The following is a 23,511-nucleotide window of genomic DNA, read 5'->3' on the forward strand; positions in this document are numbered from 1 at the left end:
TTATATATCAGCTGAAAAGTATAAGAATAAAGTTAATGAAAATTCAAAATATAATTCAAAATGCAGTTAAAAGCAAACATTGAATTATATACTGTTTAAATGTAGTATTGTTGTCAATCTTTGAGGTGCTCCGTGAGATATTTCTATATGATTTTGACCAATCATCACAGAATTATCAATCTGTTATTTATAATATTTAAAAACTATTTTTGACTAATTAGTTTCTGCAACTTATAAGCGACATATACCAAACCAGCATATGGGTTACGGGCTTTAGAACCTGTGTTTTATTTCCTAGACGAAAATCTTTTTTAATTAGGCAAAAGTTTTGAATTAAACGTTGTTCTAAAGCAAGTGCGTAATCTTGAGGTTCTATGTGCATTTGATTGGCTGGTATGACAGTTTGTGGTGTCACGCAAAGGACAACTAGACCATCATAGCTTAAAACATGGTAGTATTTCTTCCATCTTCCATTTACACCGTTGTCAAGTTTCTATGTCTGTGGATCAAGGTCGTCAAAATCAACATATCCTTTTTTCTTACGACGTTGTCGTACAAACGATTTACCTACTGTAAATTCTTCTATGCAGAAGTTGGGTTTCATTTTCACATCAATGTCATCTAATATATCACTAATTTGACATTGTAGATCAGAAGTAGCTTCCTCGAAAGGTAAGCGGTGTAGACTTGTCAGTCTATCTTTCAAACAATACGACTTCGTTTTTCTTTGAATTAATTCATTGTATGTGCAACCAAAATGTTTAGCTGCTTTGAAACTCATCTTATTTTCCATTCTTGCTGCTTTGCAGAGAATTCGCTGCGAAATCATTTTTAAAAAGAAACAATTATTCATGAATTGATCTTGATATATCAGATAGTATCCGATTCAATTCATAGCCCGTCAGGTTGATAAACTGGTATAGATGTATGATCAGATCAAAACAGCACTATAAGGAGACGGTTGCTAGAGGGAAAACAAAAACAACGTTATACAAAAATATATCTTTAAGAATGAATGAAGTTAATGAATAAATTTGTAGCAATACAGGTAGTTGTTTTTTGTTTTTTTTCATTGATTTTTTACCAACTTCGTATGTCTGTTTGGATTACTCACCAATTTTGTCAATATAAAAGAAGTGGAGCGCTTAGCCAAATCAACATTGGCATGCATATTAAATTGAATTATTAAACACAACACGCACTGCTTAGCCACATGTATACAGGTATATATAATTAGCTCAGTAGTCACAGCTTCGGTTCTGCCATGATTTATAACAAACATAATTTGAATTGTCTGCATGTGAATTAATTAGATTTATTTCCTAAAAAAAGACTGCATTACATGCATTTGGCTATTATTTATAGGTCCCGTCTGGTCATTATAGTAGGATTAAGCACATTTTCATAGAGGTTATTGATGTGTAAACCGGGGCGGTTAACTCACTAACTGAATAATAGTCCGAAGGACTTTTATGTCAAGTTTGTGAGTTAGAGACCCGGTTTACACATCAATAACCTCTAGAAAAAATGTGTTTAATCCTTATAATTCTTCAGCCAAAGATACGCGATTATTAAATTACATTATTACTTTGATGGCTACTATATGTACCATCAGAAGCACAATGACATGTCGTAACTAATGTTTACGCCGCCATCTTGACTTTCTTAAAAACTTTTAAAATGTTCGATAAATCTGAGACTACTATAACTGTTATAGCAGTCTCAGGATAAATGCAACAGAATCTAAAATGAATTAGCACCTACCTCAAAAACAGCATTTTAATTAGATACTATCCGAATTTGAAGCGTACAAGTAACGAAATAATCTTACGTATGAAAGTTTTCAATCGTATGACGTCGTGTTTTGCCAGGACGTTTATTCGCCAAATCATTCGGGAAATTTATCGGAATTTTATTTAAATTTTATTTTTATACATTTTCGAAGCTTTAGTGCATTTATTTAATTTTTTTTAATTTTTTTTTTTGGTTATACATGCATTAGAATAGAAACAACTGTTATGCAATTGTTTTATAATTTCAACTGGCTGAAAATCCCAGTATCCCTGAAATAATGTGTATGGCGCATGAATAGATTACAAATTAAAGTAGTTTCGGAAGCATGGTTTATCGAAGTGTAAGCCAAGAGAAAAATTCTACTTGACCAATCCAATTCAAGTATTTATAGATATGCAAATGACATAAGAATTATATAAATATAAACTATTATCGGTACTAATACATCCGTTGCTTTCAATATTCACCGTTGAGCGTTCCGGGTGAATATCGATCTAGTTAAACGCTTTTAATGTCATTTTCTCCATGAAATATGGAATATTCTCCTACAATTCAGATAAAATTAATATTACCTTCAAGACAATTTTCCAAAATGATATGCAATAATAGTACTGTGTCTGTTTATTATTGGTATACATGTGTTATTGTTTCATTTTTCATTTGCAGATGAATAAAATAACACGGAAGGTGAAAATAAAGAAACATGTTTGACGCTAAGAAAAAAGTTATAATTGATTATGCAAAACAGGAACTTAAAGTGTAAAAAGGCGTTGTCATCACGATTATACATATTTAAGTATTTGACATTAGATATGACTGTTTTTTTTTATTTTTTTTTCAAAAATATGATATAGATAGATAACCTTTCCCATCATTTTGAACAGTAGATATATTTCTATTATGAATTACTTGTATACGTTGAACCACAAACGTCAAAATCAATCAATGGCGTAGTGGAATTGACAATTTTGGGATTCTCATAAATTCTATGTATAACTTTTGAACTAGTTTGAATCTCGGTCTATTTCTGTAATTTATTCTTACATACTTTTGATTTTTTAACTCTGTATGCGTACATTGCCTATGAAAAAAAAAAAAATAAAAAAAAAAAAAAAAAAATTTAAAATTGTTTGTATGCACATTGAACAACAAATTTATGTGACGTATATAATTTTTCTAACGTCAGACACTCAAATCAATCCATGTGTTCTTAGACAGTAGATGTTATTGTGTCCTGTTAAATTGTTCCCTTTAAAAAGTTTTGGATTCTCTTATTCTATGTATAATTTTTGGACTAGTTTGAATCTCGGTCTATTTCTGTAATTTATTCTTACATACTTTTGATTTTTTAACCCTGTATGCGTACATTGCCTATGTAAATTTTGAGGTTGTTTGTATGCACATTGAACGACAGATTTATGTGACGTATATAATTTTTCTGACGTCGGACACTCAAGTAGATCCATGTGTTCGTGGATAGGTTTTTGTGTCCTGTTAAATTGTTCCTTTTAAAAGTTTTGGATTCTCATAAATTCTATGTATAACTTTTGGACTAGTTCGATTTCTGTAATTTATTCTTACATACTTTTGATTTTTTAACCCTGTCTGCGCTCATTGCCTATGTAAAATTTAAAATTGTTTATAATCCAGGTACTTTTGATAACTATTGTATGCACATTGAACGACAAATTTATGTGACGTATATAATTTTTCTGACGTCAGACACTCAGGTCGATCCATGTGTTCGTAGGTAGTAGATGTTGTTGTGTCCTGTTAAATTGTTATACGATGGTGACTGATGTTCCCGTGTTTTGACTGTTTTGTTGGTTGTGACTGTTTGTTTGGCGCATCATATAGGTGTAACGGAGTTTGATGAGACTGTTATTGGGGTGGGAGGGTTGGCGCTGTAGAACCAGGTTTGGTCCACCATTTTCTACGTTTGAAAATGCCTGTACCAAGTCAGGAATATGACAGTTCTTGTCCATTCGTTTTTGATGCGTTTTGTTTTTTGATTTTGCCATGTGATTATGGACTTTCCAAATTGATTTTCCTCTGAGTTCAGTATTTTTGTGATTTTACTTTTTTGTAGATTAGATTATTGTTATGAAAGAATGCAGGACATTTTTAATTGGAAAATATAAATTTGTTTTTTTTATAAAATGCAACTACAATCCTTATTTATAAAGTAATATATATATTTGTAAGAGTTATCATGAACACACTAGTCATTGCTTTGCTACAAACACGATGGATAACAAACTTGTATTGAATAGTCCACTTATACATCTATAAATTATTAAGAAACCAAAGTTCTTACTACCTGACAAAAAGTTGACATCAGATGGATCTCAGATATATATTTTTCCTCGTTAGAAAAAGAGACGCCATTCAAACTCACAGATCGACAACGAAACGCCATGGTCAAAAAGAAAAAAAAGAAAAACATTAGTACACATAATTCCTAAATATTAAGCAACACAAATCCTACCGAAAACTGGAGGTAATTTGTTTGCTCCTGTTCCATACGTGGCACCGTCGTGTTTCTAATGCATGTATTTCAAAAACGGTAAATGGCCCAATCCAGTACAATATGTAGGTCACATTCCTAAAGGTTCTTCACTAGTTTCGGTTCTTTGTTGTCCAATATTTACCTTAACGTGTTCCTAGTTAATTAGGAAAAATGCTACGGATGTATACAATGTACTAGTAAGTGGTAGGAGTTCGGTTCTCGTTGTTAGAATTTTTTTTCCATTCGCCGCGTTGATTGATATTCATCGCTTACTCAACCGATGAAAATTGGATCATCCCCCGTATTAAGTTAGGGTCTTGATGTATACTTTTTGATACTGGATAATATAACTATTTGGATCCGAGCGTCACTCATGAGTCTTTTGTAGACGAAACGCACGTCTGGCGTATTATATTATGATCCTGGTACCTTTGTTAATAACAGCCTTACGATATCAGTGGTTAGTTTAACATACGTTCAACGACATTAAAACGAAAGTTTGAAATACGATTGATTAATAGCAAAACGACATCAAACCGAAAGTTTAATATACGATAAAGAATGTATTAAGGAGATATCAGTCATGTTGTCTGGTTTTTTTTATATCTCTTTAATTTATATTGATTACAGTAATCCATGGTTTAAAGATGCACTCGATTATGTTAAAATGTTATGTGAATCTGGTTTATAGGTGTACTCGTTTATGTTTTTATAATGTTATATTATTTACCACTAGTAGTACATTCTATAAAGATATTCCTTTTTGACTCATTGTCATATAAAATAATATAAGTATTATTACATGTATACTATTTTTTCGGATAATACAGTGCACTTTTTTCAGCCTCCTGCTTCCCGGACAGTTGGTTTAAATGTAAACGAGAATCCACAGTTTGTATTCTGGGCAACTGAGGAAATTGTAAACAGGAAATATTTGGAATAAAGAAGTATCAATTTAAAAAAAAATGTATTAAGTGATGATATTTGGAGAAAAGTGAACGTCTCATTTATGTTTTATTTAACGCATTTAGAGGAAAAACGAGTGTCTCTTTTGGATTCGTTGAGATGTCGTTAGCACTTCCGGTGCAAATCGAATCTTCCCCAGATTTTAGTGGGGATCTTTATGTTAACTGTCTTATACTTCATATGTATCTAGAAAGGTCTGATTTAAGTCGCAATCTAAAATATAATGTTTAAGAATAACAGGATTTGTCAAAGAAATTCAGACAATGATTTAACGCTACACAAATAAACATAACAATACTGTCAAGGAATATTCGCCTTGAAATGTGACATTTGTCCCAAAATAAACATGAAGCAATTAATTCACCTTTAAAAATAATTTCTGAAAGGGTTTGCTATACTATCATAGTTTTCATTGATCATTTGCGGAAGCTCGAAATACTCAGGAAGCTGCAAGTAAAATAACCTGTCTGAAGTTTAAACATAAGTTTGCTTGTTTTTTTATATAGCTATTTTGTTCACCTAAACATAAATTAGTGACATGGTAATGTTATCTAGACAAAGTACATTGAGGAATTTGACAATAGGCAATAGACATGCATTTAGTTCATGTTGCTTTAAAATATTAAAATATGGTTTAGATGACCTTTTTTCAAAATTTTTGATGACAGGGTGATAAAATGATGAAAATTTATCATCAGAAAATATCAATTAGATTGTTATCATAATTAATGTGTCGTTAACATTTCTGTATATCAAAAACAGGTAAAATCCACTGACACAGTAACAGAATAAAAAAGAGTACACAATACTATTAGAATATCATCGAAATCCATAAAAACCCGTGACCAAGACAGAACAAAAGAAGATGTACACACAATCAATTTATTAAACACTGTATAATGTAAAAATCTGGAATGAAAAAGATAGAGCTACATTGATTATGATGGGATAAATTCGAAAAGCAATAAAACTAACTCTCAAGACCTAAAATAAGATTTGTTCAATTCCAGTATGAATACCGTACTCTTAAATGTAACTGAGACTTGGAAAATCAACAACAAATCTGCTTCAAAAACTTCAAGTATTCATCAACAACTGTCTCAGGCGCATCCTTGGATGACCTACGAAGTTACCAAACCATGATCTATGAGAAGAGAACAACCAATCCCCAGTTGATGAAGAGTGAAAAAAGAAAAAGTGGCAAATGAACGTTGCAGCCGTACAAGTGGGACATAATGTGAGGCTAGCAAAATACAAAACAAGGTGGAGCACTATCGGTTGTGGACTATAGTAAACTGAGGGACAACAGGATTAAGCAGTGGTAACAAATTAAATTTCTTTTTGTTTTTCTGTGATAGACCTATTTTTACATCGAAATAATAACGGCTTAGATATTATGACTTCATTTAAAAAACTAAGTGTTGTAACTGAATTTAAATACAACTTTTCGCTATTTGGAAATCTATGCCGCGTGACTGATAATCTGTCACGCCTGACAGTTTTACCTCATACAACAATGACTGTGCCATTGTGGTGTCAACATTTTGCGGATTTTTTTGTGATGTGCAATAACGGCAGACACATTGCGACAAGGTGTTTAAATTGATATTTATTTCCACTTGAATTATCTTTTAATGATACTGGACTCTCGTCGTACGCTTTGCTCATTGTTGAAGGCCGTACGGTGACCTATAGTTGTTAATGTCTGAGTCATTTTGATCTTTTGTGGATAGTTGTCGCATTGGCAATCATACTACATCTTCTTTTTTTATACAAATATGCATTACGGAACAATCTTCATAGACAATTAAACTGGTAAGTTTGGTACCATTTGCTCCGATCGACTTTATACAAGTATACCCCAGCATATAACGTCAATTAGGGATTTAACGATATATTAATGTATCGTCAATAGATATTATGAACATTTTTGACGATACCAGGATATTTTGATTAAACAGGTTTACTCTACGATTTAATGATACAAATAACCGGTTGTCTTTTTTGGGTGCATTCTGATAAAATAGTACACAAATTTACGGGTGGTTGATGGTAGAAAGACCACTGGCTCTTCTGGTGTAAATGAGATCATCCCAATATATCAGTGGGTTTCTTAATGTACACTGCTTTACACTTTGTATAATGTAATCAAAACACTAACCACATTAAAACAAAAGACATCAAAGACGATCAAATTACAGTCTGAAAACTCTAAGTAACAACCATACAACATCAACCAATATTCAACGCACTTCGAGTAATAAGTTTATTTTGGATGCATTCAGATGAAAGAGAACATATGTTATAGGAAGGGGAACGTCGAAAGCTTAACCTGTAATAATGGGATCATCCCGAGATTTAAATAAGGTTCTTGATGTTCACTGCCTAAAACTATATTATTTGTATCTGTAAACGAAAAGGTCTGAATTCAATTGTAATCTAATTAAAATGATGATGAATAAAAGGATTTGTGAGGAAAATGTCATTGGCTTGCAACAATACCAAACGATACAGACATCTACAAAAAAAAGTTTGTCAATTAATTTTCGACTTGAAACATGACATGATATAAATCAATATAAATGTTACCTGAAAGGTAATTTCTGAAATGGTCTGTAATACTGTCACTATTAACTATTGTTGAGCTACGCATGTTATGATAGTTTTGTTAATTTTCATATGCGAAAACTCGAAATAATCAGGAAAATGCAAGTAAAGTTACCAGTGTGGCGTTTAAAATAATATGCTTGATTTTCTGAAATAACTATTTTTTACACCTAAACATGAAACAGGAACTAAAACTGTGACATGGTATTGTTATCAAGACAAAGTATATTGAGGAACTTGACAATAGACATAGATAACCTTTTCTTCAAAATTTTGATAAACCTTCATGTCAGATTAGATGACGAGAATTATTCATCAGAGAATATCAATTAGATTTTTATCATAACTAATGCGTCGTAAAAATTTAATGTACTTTATTTCGTTTAAAATAAGTTTTTTTTCCGTTTGCTATTTGTAGTAATTATTTATAGATGGGAACTAGTATAACTAGTTCGGATACTGGTTTTGAAACAGTTTGTTCTATTTATAAATTTGATGTTCGGTGCGTAAGGCATGAGGAAAGTTTTGGCGGTTTTTACGGGTGGGGTTTAATGGTTCTATATAAAGTTTGGCATTTAAATGTATTAGTATTGAAGGAGCTCCCAGTTACATCAAATCGAAGTTGTTCACATAAGTAAATATGCAGTTGTTGCTATGTTTATTGTACGAACAGGCATTGGGGGTATTAGCCGAGGAAAAAGAAACGATGCGAGAGAGAGAGACAATGTTATATGTCATGTATTTATATAATGTTTAAATAAAAAAAAATGTACAAAAAGTGAGATAAAATATTGAATCGCAAGAGAAAATAGGATGTTACTGCGAGCATCCAATCCTATGTCTGTGTTTGTCTTGTGTATAGCCTATTGAATTTAGAGATAAAATACTTTAAATTCGAGCGAGCAGGGCGAGATAGAATTTAATGTACATAAAACAAAATGGTAACATTAACTGGTACAATGTCAGAATAAAGAAGAGAACACAATACCATTAAAATATCCTAGAAATCCATAAAAATCCGTGAACAAGAAAAAACAAAGGAAGATTTAAACATAATCAATTTATTAAACACTGTATAATGTAAAAATCCAGAGTGGCAAAGCTAGAACTACATTTATTATGATGGAATAAATTTGGAAAGCAATAAAACTCACTCTCAAGACTAAACATAAGATTTTTTAGTCCCGATATGAATACCGTACTCTTATATGGATCTGAGACTTGAAAAATCACCAATAATCCTGCTTCAAAAACAATTTCATCAACAACTGCCTTAGGCGCAACCTGAGATGACGGAACATCTACATCTTCCTCATACAACGACCCATCAGCACATTAATGAATATATGTCGGCCCATCGCAAACAGACACTTAATAAAATATATCAATTTATGAGTGCAATTATTCAAAAATAATTTTGTGCAAAAACAAAATTAAAATAAATAACACATTTACATAATTATTTACAACAGGTTGGATATCTAAATATACTTACTTTGGATCAGTATTTAAAACTGATCCAGGGAGTTTAAAAAACTGATGAGTTTTTGTAGAAGTTAGTTCAACAGTACAACGAATTCAAAAAAAGGTGTACTTTAAGTAACCTGTTTTGGGGCTAAATGTTTGGTATTGTAATGTATAACTATTTTTGACTGGCTGTGGTAAAGGTAAAGGTTTAGATCTACTGTAATAAGTTTGTGTGAGATTTTGTACATCATAGTTACTCGATTGATGTTTCTGCGAGTTTCTAGAGACTTTGAAGATGGTCAATCATGGAAGTTATACTACTGGTGTTGTGGTACCTGCTGGTGACGTCGCGTGCTGCCCTTCATTGTATTTGTGCAATGATTTGTTTTTGGGGGGTGAGGTGATCACACTGAAGTGTAGTATTCTCAATTCGATCGTACCATGGATTTGTATGCCAAACTTTTTGTTTCTTCCTTGTTTATTTTAAAGTGTCTCTTGAGAAAGCCTCAATGGAGAAAGACGGGTATAAGTGCTACTTCATGAGAGGCAAGCAAAATACAAAAGAGGGTGGCAAAATATCGGTTGTGGCCTATGTTAATCAGGGATACTGGATTAAGCAAAGCCCGCATGTATTCGAAAGACAAAATAGTTTCACCCGTGACTTAAAACTCCTCCTGATGGCTCCTGATATCGAATTCCTTTATTTAAGATGTTATGTGCGTTAAAGATGTTCGCTTATCAGTTTACAAATAACAATCTTTCTATGACTGTTATAACTTGATACTTTATAAATAACGAAACTTGTGTATTAAGGTAGAAAGAAAATAATGGGTCCATGTCAGTGTTTTTAGTCATAGAAAATTATCATGTAATGATTCTCTCTAGAATTTCTATACACTTATCATTGGCATCTTTGTTCTTTCAAAAACTTGGAAAAAAACAAGATTTTTAAATACAGTTTTATAAACTATATGATGTAAAGTTACAAATAGATGAATAAACAGTAGGTGATATCAGGCAAACTTTTATTTGCCCAACTTGGATAAACCCGGAGCTCTCTGAATATCTGACAATAATTTAAAAAACAGAAGAGAGAAGCAAACATCCTTAAACGAACGTCAAACGTAACTGTAATGTATAGCGAGTAAAGATACCAAATATATAGTTAAGCATCTTCGACAATTGTATTTTGCCGTTTCCTATTTATGTTGAAGATGAATGCATATGTTCAAATATAAATTTCATCAGTTTAAATACTAATGCGTAATGTTCTTAACGTTTGAACGGAAATAAAACGTACTGAACTCTGAAGAAGAAAAAAATAAGTCCCTAATCAAATGGCAAAATCAAATGATAAAACACATCAAACGAATGGATAACAACTGTCATATTCCTGACTTGGTACAGGCATGTTAAAATGTAGAAACTGGTGATATGGAACCTTGTTTTAAAAAGTACATTGATAGTTTATTCTGAGATGAATTGTCATTGATATGGTTATATTTATAAATTAACTGTTTACAAATTTTTGAATTGTTTGAAGTACTAAGGATTTTCTACCTCAGGCATAGATTACCTTAGCTGTATTTGGCAAAACTTTTAGAAATTTTGGTCCTCAATGCTCTTCAACTTCGTACTTTATTTGGTCTTTTTTACCTTTTTGGATTCGAGCGTCACTGATTAGTTTTTGTAGACGAAATTGCTATTTCTCTCCTGAGGTATTTGACACAAGACAAGGGTTTTTATTTTTGTTGCATCGAAAATATGATTAAGATAACATTTTTTCTACATTTTCGATAGAGGTGTATGTTAGATTAGATTTTGAAAAGATGACATAAAATATAATCAGGAAATACCAATTGGATGTTTAACTTTCCCAAAACTCCTGTCTAAAGATGAACTGGTATTAACAAACCGAACTTGTAAACCCCGCCAAGTCATGTGAAATAAATCTAGTAATAACACTAGTAAAATTCACTGAACCCAATACCCTAAAAATATTATAGATATACAGAAAAATGCATGAATAAGAAAGAACAAAAGAAGATTCAAACAAAATCAATTTTAAAATTAAACAGTGTATAATTTTAAAGTTATGTGCACATGTTTTGTCTAGGCACAGCTCTGAAAAATCTAAAAGTTGTAATAGGCGAGATATATTTTTGACGTTAATGCACCCAACTAAAACACAGCTGATACATTTCACACAAATGATAGATTAATACCTGATCTTAAATTTTGCCCAGTTGTTTACAAATCGTACAGGTCAACTTTTGTAAAAAAAATTAATTCGAAAAATATTTTCAAAATTAAAGTTAAGCACATGTGTTTTAACGTTAATTATTAGCTATTTAGCTTCCCCTCATTTAATACAGTGTATATATTGTATGGCGTATGGTATATCTTGCTTACTATCTTGCTTAATCATGTTGCCCCTTTGGTGGAGCATAATCCACTAACGATATATCTCTACCTTGTTCTGCTCTTTGCTAGCATCTCGCCATTTGTATCCTTTTTTCTCCATCTCGGCTGCAACATTCCTTCTCCAGGTGTATCTTGGTTTACCCCTGCTACGCGTTTCTTGATGGTTCCACTGTAAGGCTTACCTTGTTATGTTAGTACTTGGCTGCCTCAGTGTATGTCCTATCAATCGCAATTTTCTATTTTTTAACTCTTCATCAACTGGGGATTGGTTGGTCTTTTTTCAAAGATCTTTGTTTGATATCTTCTCAGGCCGATTGAGGCAGTTCTTAATGAAGACTAGAAGTTTATGAAGCAGGTTTGTTGATGTTTTCTAAGTCTCAGCTCCATATAAGAGTATGTTTTTACGTTTGAATTGAACAATAGTATTGTGGTCTTTAGCGTGATATTTCGAGCTTTCCAGATCGACCCCATCATGTTAAATGTTGATCTGGCTTTGTCAATTCTGACCTTTACATCTTTATCTGAGCCTCCAAGATTATCCACTACGCTCCTAAGGTATATAAAGGATTTCACTTCTTCTTATGCTTGGGTGTTAACCATCAAACTTGATTGGGACTTTGTGTTTGCCTTTAACTGACTTTGGTCTTGTTATAATTGATAGAAAGGCCCGTTTCGGCTGCTCTCTTTTCGACCTGCTCTAGTCTGATCTACGGATAACCAAATAGTTTTTGATATATAATATTGTGTTTTGCTCAATTTTGTCTTATTTTATTTTTAGTTCCTTCTGTACAATTTTAAAGTTAGTATGACGTTCATTATCACTGAACTAGTATATATTTGTTAAGGTGCCAGGTGTGGGAATTTCTTGCTACATTGAAGACCCGTTGGTGACCTTCTGTTGTTGTTTCTTCTATGGTCGGGTTGGTGTCTCTTTGACACATTCACCATTTTCATTCTCAATTTTATTGTTACTTTTTCAAAAACCGAATCCTTCTTTTCAATTTCTTTTAATTGTTTTTGCTTATCTAATTTTGTTTTAAAACGGTACGTCAATGATACATTTGCGTCGGTCCAAAATTAAGTAAAATAAAAAACACATATTAAACGAAAAATACAAATTATGAAACACACATCGTATTACACGCATAATATCTTTTTTTAAATTATTTAAAGGAGAAAGAAACAATTTTTGCAAAAGTATGAAGTTTTAGGAAAGCTAGGAAATATTTACGTCCAGGCATATATACCTTAGCCGTATTTTGTTTTTTTTTCAAATTTTGGGTCCTCAAGCAATGCTCCTCAACTTTGTAGTTGTTTTGCTTTCTACCTCTTCTGTAGACAAAAATGCGTCTGGCGTATTAAATGACAAGCCTTTGGTTACTATTTATTGCATATACATGGGTATTTAATCTTTGCATACCAGTCTCCTTACAAATTAAAAAGACGAATCAAAACCGTAAATCTATAACCAATTGTTAAAAGTAATTACTTGGAGACACATCTTGCAGTCTTTTGTATTGCTGCGAATGCATTTTTATATTGTGAATTATCGTATTCAAGACTGTCACAACGCAATTTGTGTCTTTTCACATCTTAAATTGAGCAGGAATATTTGGTCTTCGTCTTTGAGCCGTTTATATTCATTAAACCATTCTACCGATTTCTGGTCTAAATCCATTAAATTCCCAGCTAGTTTCTTATACAGCTCAAAGAAACCATATTCCGATGCCATAGCAAACGCCATAAGGATAAATTTGGCATCATCGTTCCGCGTACTTGCTTGAACTTCCAGCCATTCCTTAATTCTTTCCAGCAGACTTTGGACATTATATTCCCTTGCAAATGGAATAATCTTCTGAACTAACGGATCTGAAATATGATGTAATGAATACTAGTACATTGTTTAGATACGAAACAGTGGTATTATGGAGTGTTTGCATCGATAAAGTGAGTTTATAATTTTTATCCTCCGGCAAAGTATATCAAACAATATGTTTGAGCGTCTTGGTTGCAGAATGTTGCATTTGCAAATCAAGTGTTATGTCTTTAATGTGTGCATTCTGTGATATGATGACAGATATACATAATCTACTTTCGATAAAAAAAAATGTTTTTGTTTAGAATTAAGACCCAAAAAAATCATAGCTATGTGTATTTACATGATAGAATTTGAAGGTGATGGAAATACCATTTTGTACTTTTTTGTTGACAGCTTGGTGAAATGGTAATTAAAAAGTCTAATAATTTAAGTAATGGGTATTTTCCCTTGCAGATGTTAAACATGTGATGAAGAAAGACTCATTAGTGACGCTCGAATACAGTAAAGTAAAATAGCCAACCAAAATAAGAAGCAGAAAACAAACAGTTCCTATAAGTTTTACCAGCTAAGATAATCTATTCCTGAGGTAGAAAAGCCTCCAAACATTCAAAGTGTTGTAAACAGTTAATTTATAAAATTGATCATATCAATGACACTTCATATCACCACAGAAGTGCTGACTAATGGAATGGGGGTATCCCTTAGGCAGTTGTATCGACCCAGTTAAAATAATCTCAAAATATAAACCAAGATTGAAGTTTTGTTTTTGTGCTAGAAGAGCGTTTTGTGTACCAAAGACTCATCAGTGACGCTCCAATAAAAAAAGGCCCTGAACTGATTGACAAAATCGCTCTTTTAAAAAGTATAATAATCTGTTAACTTAAGAAAACTGTATTCATACCTTTTGACCTCGAAGCAATAAAAAAACTTCTTTGTTTTTGTATAAACTGACGACAAAAAAATGTAGACTTTTAACAACGGCGATTTTTTTATATATATAACTGATTGACAAAAGGGATAAATCCATCAATTTGCCAGACACAGAAAATTTAATTTGTATGAGGTCCATATCTATTCATATTTATGTTTATGTTGATATCGTGTTATGTGATTGTAGTGATCGGTAGTTTTCGGGGTCATCTCTATAGTTAATTAAATAACGTGTAGACTACATACGAAATTCTGATATATATATATATATATCTCATCTAGAATGTGATCTGTATTCAAGACCTATTACAGTTTGATAAAGTGTTATGTGCCACTGCTGGTGAAGATTTATATCCCCGAGAGTATCACCAGCCCAGTAGTCAGCACTTTTGTGCTGACATGAATTATCATTAATATGGTTATATTTATAAATTTACTGTTTTCAAAATTTTGAATTTTTGAAATACTAAGGCTTTTCTACTTCAGGCATAGATTTCTTTAGCTGTATTTGGCAAAACTTTTAGGAATTTTGGTGTCCAATGCTCTTGAAATTCGTACTTTATTTGGCTTTTTAATTTTTTTTACTGGTGAGTCTTTGTAGACGAAACGCGCGTCTGGCGTATATACAAATGTTAGTCCTGGTATCTATGATGAGTTTATTTAGTATGTTATAAATCAAACACGAGAATTGAATCAAATTAATTTTGGGGATCATTTCTTTCTAATTTTAAAATTACCTATTTTAATGCTAACTTGAAGATGACCTATAGTTATTAATTCCTGTGGCATGTGGTCTCTTGTCGAGAGTTGTCTCATTGGCAATCATACTACATCATCTTTTGTATAGTCATCATTTAATTAAATGAATCTTGTTGTTTTTGAAACACCCACTTATCATTTACATTTTTGATTGAACTGTATTTTACCAATCGACTCATTACTAAAACGATACCGTTACGCGTTTCTGTTGAAATTTTTATATAAACCGCACTATGTATGTATCAGTTTCCATATTTCAAATTTATCCAGTTATAAACGAATTACATTTAGTTAAATTAAATTAGTCAATACAGACACGAACGCTGAGTACAATATGGGCATATGCGGATCCAAGGGGGGGGGAGGCTTTTTTGGTTGATTACATAGGCATTCAGCGGTCCCCCTTATGAAAAGTGCTGGATCCGCCACTGATGGGTTATATAACCATCATTAAACGGAGCCCAACGACCATAACTGTTCAGAAAAGGAAAATTAATAGTAACGTACAAACATTTTTCTTTAATTTTTTTGTATCACAGTTACCGTGTAAAACTTATAATATATATAATTCTTGGAACTGACAGTGTTAATATAAATTAATTATTGCAGTTGGTCTTGGTCAATTGAGAAAATAAAATATTCTATCTATAAGAATGTATTTAGCCTGTAATTCAGTGGTGGTCAATTGTTTATGTGTTCTTTTTTTATACAAATAACGCCGTTAGTTTTCTCGTTTGAATTGTTTAACATTGTCATATCGGGGTCTTTTATAGCTAACTATGCGGTATAGGCTTTGCTCATTGTAGAAGGCCGTACGATGACTATAGTTGTTAATATCTCTGTCAGTTTGGTCTCTTGTGGATAGTTATCTCATTTGCAGTCATACCACATCTTCATTTTTATATTTGAAATAGCGCCGAACAATAGCTTTGTCAAAGTTTTATATACATCAGCATACATCACATGACGTGAACATAAATAAGAACGTACATCTTTCGAACTGGGCTATTTAAGAGTGTTGAATTATTTCGACTTGAATTGTTTTCAATTTATAATCTGTATAAAAGCTTACCATTTAACCGTAAATACTCTCCAGGATAAAAACTTCTCAGAAACAAAACAAAATCCCCATACTTCTTATCTGAAAGTTGAATTCTTTCAGAGCCTTTCTCTTTGAATTCCGCTTTAAACATTGATCGAAAAACAGGCGAAGCAAGTTTCAATACCGACTTTGTCAAGTGTATTTCGCTACTCCCTAGTAAAAATACCACGTCTGTTTCCCCTTCAACGGCTTGGAAATACTTTTTTTCTTCTACTTTTCTACATTTTTGATACCTATTCATTGTAATCGTGGACTAAATTTGATGTAGTAAAATTATTGTTGATCAAAATAGGTAAAATATGATAAATAAAACAATCTTTCAAATATTTAAAGATACGTTATCATCAGATCTGATATAACTTTATTTGCTTTGATAAATAAACGGAAAATTAGATAATTAAGAGATAACTGTATTGTATTTGAAGCTTTAAGGACGTCCATCGGTAGTTTTACTGTCGCAAATTTAGTTTACCTGGCGACGCGGAGCGGAGACAGGTAAACGGGTATTTGCGACAGTAAAACTACCGATGGACGTCCGCAAAGCTTCAAATACAATACAGTTATCTCTATTCTAATGCAAAACAAGTTCATAATCAAATTTCAGTCTTTATTTCAGTGTAAAATCTTCATTAAAGAAAATTCCGCGAAAAGATGCTATCTTCTTTGGTCCCTAAACTAGGGGACGTCATAGATATGCTTCCAGCGTCAAACACAAACACCGAGCGTTTTCTGGCTTCTGTGCCGCTTCAGAATGTAATAAAATTTAATAAAAAGAAGAATTTTAGGCACAACAAGTGAGTTTTTTGATTATTATTATAGAAATAACATGTCGATACATACCGAAATTTTAAATGTCGGCTTCCTTAGTTACAGACAAGGAGATCGAGAATTTTACGCTTACTGTCATCCAATCAGAAAAATTGTTACAAATTAAGTGCATTAGAAATACATTTAGTATTAAACACAATGTTATGCAAGCCTTGGTTTACGGGCAGTAATGTGGTTTAAATGATATTAGAATTTTTGCACATCATTTAAAGAAGTTTGGACATCATATAAGTATAGTTGCACACCATATAAGTACATTTTCACATCGTATAGTATATAATTTTTTTATGCACATTATATAAGGATATTTGCACATCATATAAGAATTTTAGTACATCATATAAGAATGTTAGAACATCATATAAGAATTTAGTATTTTTGCACATAATATAAGCATATATGAACATCATATAAGTATATATGCACATCATATAAGTATATTTGCATGTCATATAAAGATACTTGCACATAATATGAACATACCTGCAAGTCATATAAAGGTGTTTGCACAGCATATAATGACACGTGTACATCATATAAAGTATAAAGGTAAATGCACATCATATAATGAAAATGGTCATCACAAGACAGTTTTGGCTTTGCATAAAAAAACATCCAGGGCATGTATGCAGGGGTATCATTGCAATACACCTATATCACAAACTAGTACAAAACATTGTAAAGCACTTGTGATGTTTCCATCAGGAAACAAGGCGTCATGTACAGTCTCCGTTCATTTCATTTTCTGACTAATTTTCTACGGTTAGTGTGTAAAGGGGAGTCCAAAAATACCATATCAGTTCATTTCAGCGTATTTTTGTCTTAACAGCTGTCCATTTAACCTAGTCTGTAAGTACAAAAGATACCAGTCAAAGAAATCAAAACTAGGGTCATCGATTATTTAAATATACACACAAAAATGTACTGTTCATTTCATCTTGTTTGCAATGAAATTTTAGGAGTGACACTAAATACTGAATAAATACCGAATCGTCAAGAACCAGAGATTCACAAACGTTTGAATATTTGATAAAATCTATATTTGTTTTCTAACTATTAGACAAACAATGAATGTCATCATTAGTATATTAAGAACACATTTAAAAAATGAGTCTGATAAGAACACATAACACTGGTATAAAAAAAGTCAACGGATATCAAGCAAATGGCTCTAGTTTGAACATTTTGACCGAAACTGTAATATTTAAACTTTAACAAGATTTTATTCCTTGAAAAAAAAAGGTAAAAGGTATTATAAACTAATGTACAGATGTAAATTCGATTGCATATACGCCTTATTTACAAACACAAGTGACTCCTACCCTTTTCACATACCTTTTGATTGAAGCATGTTCAAAGAAACCTGATGTATTTAAGACGAGGATATAATTTATGTATTTAATATAACAACACCAAAAGGTAAATACATGCCTAACTACAGCAAATAAAGATATTTGAATTCCCTTAACTAGAACACTTATATTTATAGGGTTGGACATTCGATAATCTATTGTTATCAAAATATGTAAGTACTGTAATGAAATGGTTTTTTTTCTTAAGTTATAAGTTCAAAGCTATAATAATTTACATACCAAAACGGCTATTGTGAAATTGCCTTCCGTTATCTATCCTCATAATGACATGGACATAACTAGGTTTCGAGTGATAGTGAAATTTTTCTGATTCAATTGTAGGAAAGGTCTGCTAGAAATGCTTTCAACACATCTTTATAGACACACAAAAAATAATTAAGAAAATACTTAAATTGAAACATCATCATGGACATTTTGTTAATAATTTTGTAAAATAGACAAAATAGGTGTGTACTGTTTTGTTGTGGTACCTTGTATGCTATGTTCTATTTTTAGAGTTTGATACTTTTTAATGGTCGGTCTCGGCCATACACCATGCATATATAATGTATATATGTTAGTTAAATACATATCAGCGCCACGGACGAGAGGTTTGTTAAGGAAATGCATGTCACGCGTACCAAACTATAGGCTTTCTATGATGATTGTTTATTGGAGAAATTATCGGATGTAATGCACACTTAAATTCGTACAAAAGTATCATAATCCGTTGAAAACCTTCATCAAAAATTACGTAGCTTGTGTTGGTTCATTAGTGAATAATCCTGAGTGTGTAATTTTAGTGTAGTTTTTGCCATTGTTTGTTGAATAAATGAATCAATAAAACTGAAAAGTAAGTTATTAAACATAGAAAAATATACCAAAATGTAGGAATAGCTGGTTGTTTTTACATAAAAAATATAAATAACATCTCAACATTATAATTCTAATGCAACACATTGTGCGAAAATGCAATACAATTGGCAACAAAGATAAAGGTAGTCGAATGCCATAAACTGTATACAATCGAGCATGGAGTGCTGATAGAAACATTTAAGATAACAAAGCAAAGTTATAATAGTGGGAGATATTATGGACATTATTGTGCAAATCGTGATACAAGCATGAAATTTGGTATAAAGGTTAACTAAATGATACTTATAAAAAATCCGCTGCTGGCCAGAAAAAATAATAATTTTTACAAGATGGCCACCACACATTTTGAAAATGGCGTCATAACAAATAAGCCAATATTTGTTAATCCTTTGAAAGGTGTGTTATATGTAAAATCCATTGTTAGATTTGATAAAAAGAAAATGACAGTTCATAAATAACGACTAGACAATACATTAATGAAATTTAAGGTGACTTCCGGTTTCAAAATGTCGGCTAACGAGTCAAAAATTTCATTTTTTTTTACTTTCAAGCAATTTTACAAGGGATTTTAATCCTTGAAAGATGTGTTATGTATAATTCAATGTAAGATATGATGAAACGTTTAAAACAGCTCCTTAGTACGACAAACAACACATAACTGAAGAAAAATAGTGGTTTCCGGTTCCAAATTAGATGCAAGTACGTAAAAAATATTTTAATAATTTTCATCAACTTAACAAGTAATAACACAAGCATGAAATACAAGCATGAAATTTGTATACAGGTGGACTAAACGATAATTAAAAGAAATCAGGCGCTGGTCATCAAAATTTCCATTTTTTCAAGATGGCCACTGATCATTTTGCAAATGGCGTCATATCCAGTTGTAAATCTTTGAAAGTTGTGTTATAGGTATAATCCAATGTAAGGTTTTATAAAGCGTACAGTACAGTTCCTAAAGTATTAACAGTTCATATAAACATAGTTTAAATCTAGCAACCAACAACACTACAGTTTATCAATGAATGCAATATAACTTTAAATATAATGTGTAAACTAAAGTAAGCTTTACTATTCGAACCGAATGGTGTTTTTTTTGTTTATTCAGTTTATTACGACAATATAAAGTCAAGCGTATATTGGTTCTCCAAGAACTATGAATAATAGACATAAAATTGAGAATGGAAATGGGGAATGTGTCAAAGAGACAACAACCCGACCAAATAAAAACACAGCAGAAGGTCTTCAATGTAGCGAGAAATTCCCGCACCCGGAGGCCTCCTTCAGCTGGCCCCTAAACAAATATATAGTATGTATGTATTACAGAAAGATGTTGTCTTTGATAATAAGACTTATTGAAGAAAAAAACAGGTAAATCAACTTTATATGATTCTATTGACTCCTACTTAGCTGACAATTCTGAACATACTGAACAGTTAAAATCATGATACGGTTTTGTTGTTCCAAGTGAAAAGACTGTGTCATAAATGTTGTCAAAAATGTAATACTTACGCTTGACTTAAAATAATCGACGGATGTTCTCAGACAGGAGTCAGATTTTAATTGGTTGTCGCGTGTTCGTGTGATTCATAAGTATTTCTCGTTTCTCATTTTTCTTATAGATTAGCCCGTTGGTTTTGTCGTTTATTGTTTAACTCTTGTAAATTATTGAGCCTATTATAGCTTGTTGTTAGGTTTGTGTCAAGACTCCGTGTTGAAACCAATACTATGACATATAATTGTTTATGTTTTATACATTGTGACTTTGATGAAGATCTGAATCATTCATACCACATCTTTTTATCTATATATATTATGGTAGTTGTTTTGTTAATAATAAACCAAACCTTTTGGACAGTTATTATCTGTAGAGCCGTTTATACCAAGACACATGTACCTAGAGCCACCAGTCCAAATACAAGTTTCAGCATTTTTACATGGTTTTGGAATACGTTCGCATGGATTGGTCAAAACATCTGAAAAGTTTATGGAGGTAAATAAAAATTTCAAATGAAATGCACTTAAAACAGGGAATAGTTTAATAAACTGAATGTGTCGGTTTATTGGAAATGCATTTGAAAATTGAGTTGTACCAATTTGGAAACTTGCAGAAATGTGTTCGTTTTAATTGTTATGCGTTTATATGGCGACACAAAAGCCGGTTTATCTGAACAGAATTCACCATTGTATACACAAACACATCAAAATATTGTTTAACTCTGCAAACAAACACGTATCTTCATGGAGATTTCTAAGCGTAAGATCTTTAAAATCTTTCAAAATAAACACAAGACGTTAGCAGTATATACTTATGTACCACACCTCAATTCAATTAAAGCAAACCATTTGAAAACAAATCGGAGAATTGTTTGATTTCTGAAGGAGAAATTGATAAAAGTATAGACTTGGAGTACACAGTATGCCCTATTCGTCTAAAAAGCAATTGCAATCTTATGAGTATTAATCTAGGTGGTATGATACACGTTGGTTTGTCTTCACGGACACCTTTTCGTATAATTCATACATGTTTAAGCATAAAAGGATGACTTGCTTACTGCTTTTATTTCTCTACGCATGATAGACTTGACATATTGGCCGCAACAAAAGAAAAACGAAAACAAGAGTGCACACGCTGAAATGTCTCGCCTTCTTCACTAATCATTGATATTATGTTGTTAGACCTACATATAAGGCTTTATTACAACTGTCACATAAACTCAACATTAACCAAGAAAACGAAACATTGATCAATGAACCATGAAAATGAGGTCAAGGTCAGATGAACCATACCAGGAAGACATGTACAGCTAACAATTCTTCAATACAATAAATATAGTTGACTTATTGCTCATAATTAAGAAAAACAGACCAAAACACAAACACTTAACACTTAGCAATGGACCGTGAAAATGAGGTCAAGGTCAAATAAAACCTGCGTAACAGACTTCTAGATCATAAAATACTTCCATACACTAATTATAGTTGAGCTAATGCATAAAGTATTAGAAAAATAGACCAAAACTCAAAAACCTAACTTTGAACTGAACCATGAAAATGAGGTCAAGGTCAGATGACACCTATCAGCTAGACATGTACATCTTACAATCATTCCATACACCAAATATAGTAGACCTATTGCATATACATGTAGTATAAGAAAAACAGACCAAAACCCAAAAACTTAACTATAACCACTGAACCATGAAAATGAGGTCAAGGATAGATGACAACTGCCAGTTGGACATATACACCTTACAGTCCCTCCATACACCGAATCTACTAGACCTATTGCTTATAGTATCTGAGATATGGACTTGACCACCAAAACTTAACATTGTTACCTTATCCATGAAATGAGGTCGAGGTCAAGCGAAAACTGTCTGACGGGCATGAGGACCTTGCAAGGTACACACATACCAAATATTGTTATCCAATCACTTATAATAAGAGAGAATTTAACATTACAAAAAATCTTAACTTTTTTTTCAAGTAGTCACGAAACCATGAAAATGAGGTCAAGGACATTGGACATGTGACTGAGAGAAAGCTCGTAACATGAGGCATCTATATACAAAGTATGAAGCGTCCAGGTCTTCTACCTTCTAAAATATAAAGCTTTTAAGAAGTAAGCAAACGCCGCCGCCGCCGGAGTAGCCACCGCCGGATAACTATCCCTATGTCGAGCTTTCTGTAACAAAAGTTGCAGGCTCGACAAAAACTATACATCTTACATGTATTTTTTTAGCGCTTCTGTTTAAACTTGTGTGGTCTATTCCACCTTAAAAATACATAGTATTTACTTTTTTTTTATCTTATTCATATAGAGTCATAAAACAAAAACAAAAAAGATCAGCATGATAAACTGTGATAACAAATGATAGACCAATAGGAGAACCAGCCCAAAACTGGGCTTTAAATCAGGTGTTCTGGTAGTTTGAGCAGTTTCTACGCCCAATTTTAAACCTGATATGTGGCTAATTCAATAGATTCATCAAGTGTTCTATCGCAACAAAAAACACAGAGTGCCCAACATTTGATTTTGTCCTTCCACCTTTAAAGATCATTGCTGATATAGTTT

At 32.1% G+C, this 23,511-nt stretch overlaps 1 protein-coding gene across 1 annotated transcript; it reads right to left on the reverse strand.

Moving 5' to 3' along the window:
* Window positions 1-13,194: 13,194 nt before the first annotated feature.
* On the reverse strand, window positions 13,195-16,649 carry LOC134719612 (uncharacterized). Its single transcript, XM_063582604.1, has 2 exons — window positions 16,348-16,649; window positions 13,195-13,636 (listed from the first exon to the last, which is right to left on the reverse strand). Exons 1-2 carry the CDS (start codon window positions 16,616-16,618, stop codon window positions 13,332-13,334), a joined length of 576 nt encoding a protein of 191 aa, XP_063438674.1. The 5' UTR covers window positions 16,619-16,649; the 3' UTR covers window positions 13,195-13,331.
* Between the last annotated feature and the right edge of the window lie 6,862 nt (window positions 16,650-23,511).

Source organism: Mytilus trossulus, chromosome 5 (assembly GCF_036588685.1).
Source record: "Mytilus trossulus isolate FHL-02 chromosome 5, PNRI_Mtr1.1.1.hap1, whole genome shotgun sequence".
Taxonomy (NCBI): Eukaryota; Metazoa; Mollusca; class Bivalvia; order Mytilida; family Mytilidae; genus Mytilus; species Mytilus trossulus.

Coding starts and splice junctions, on each gene's coding strand:
- LOC134719612 (XM_063582604.1), bottom strand. CDS start 16,618: ATGAATAGGTATCAAAAATGTAGAAAAGTAGAAGAAAAAAAGTATTTC. Junction 13,637..16,347: donor AGAGTATTTACGGTTAAATG/GTAAGCTTTTAT, acceptor ATCATATTTCAG/ATCCGTTAGTTCAGAAGATT.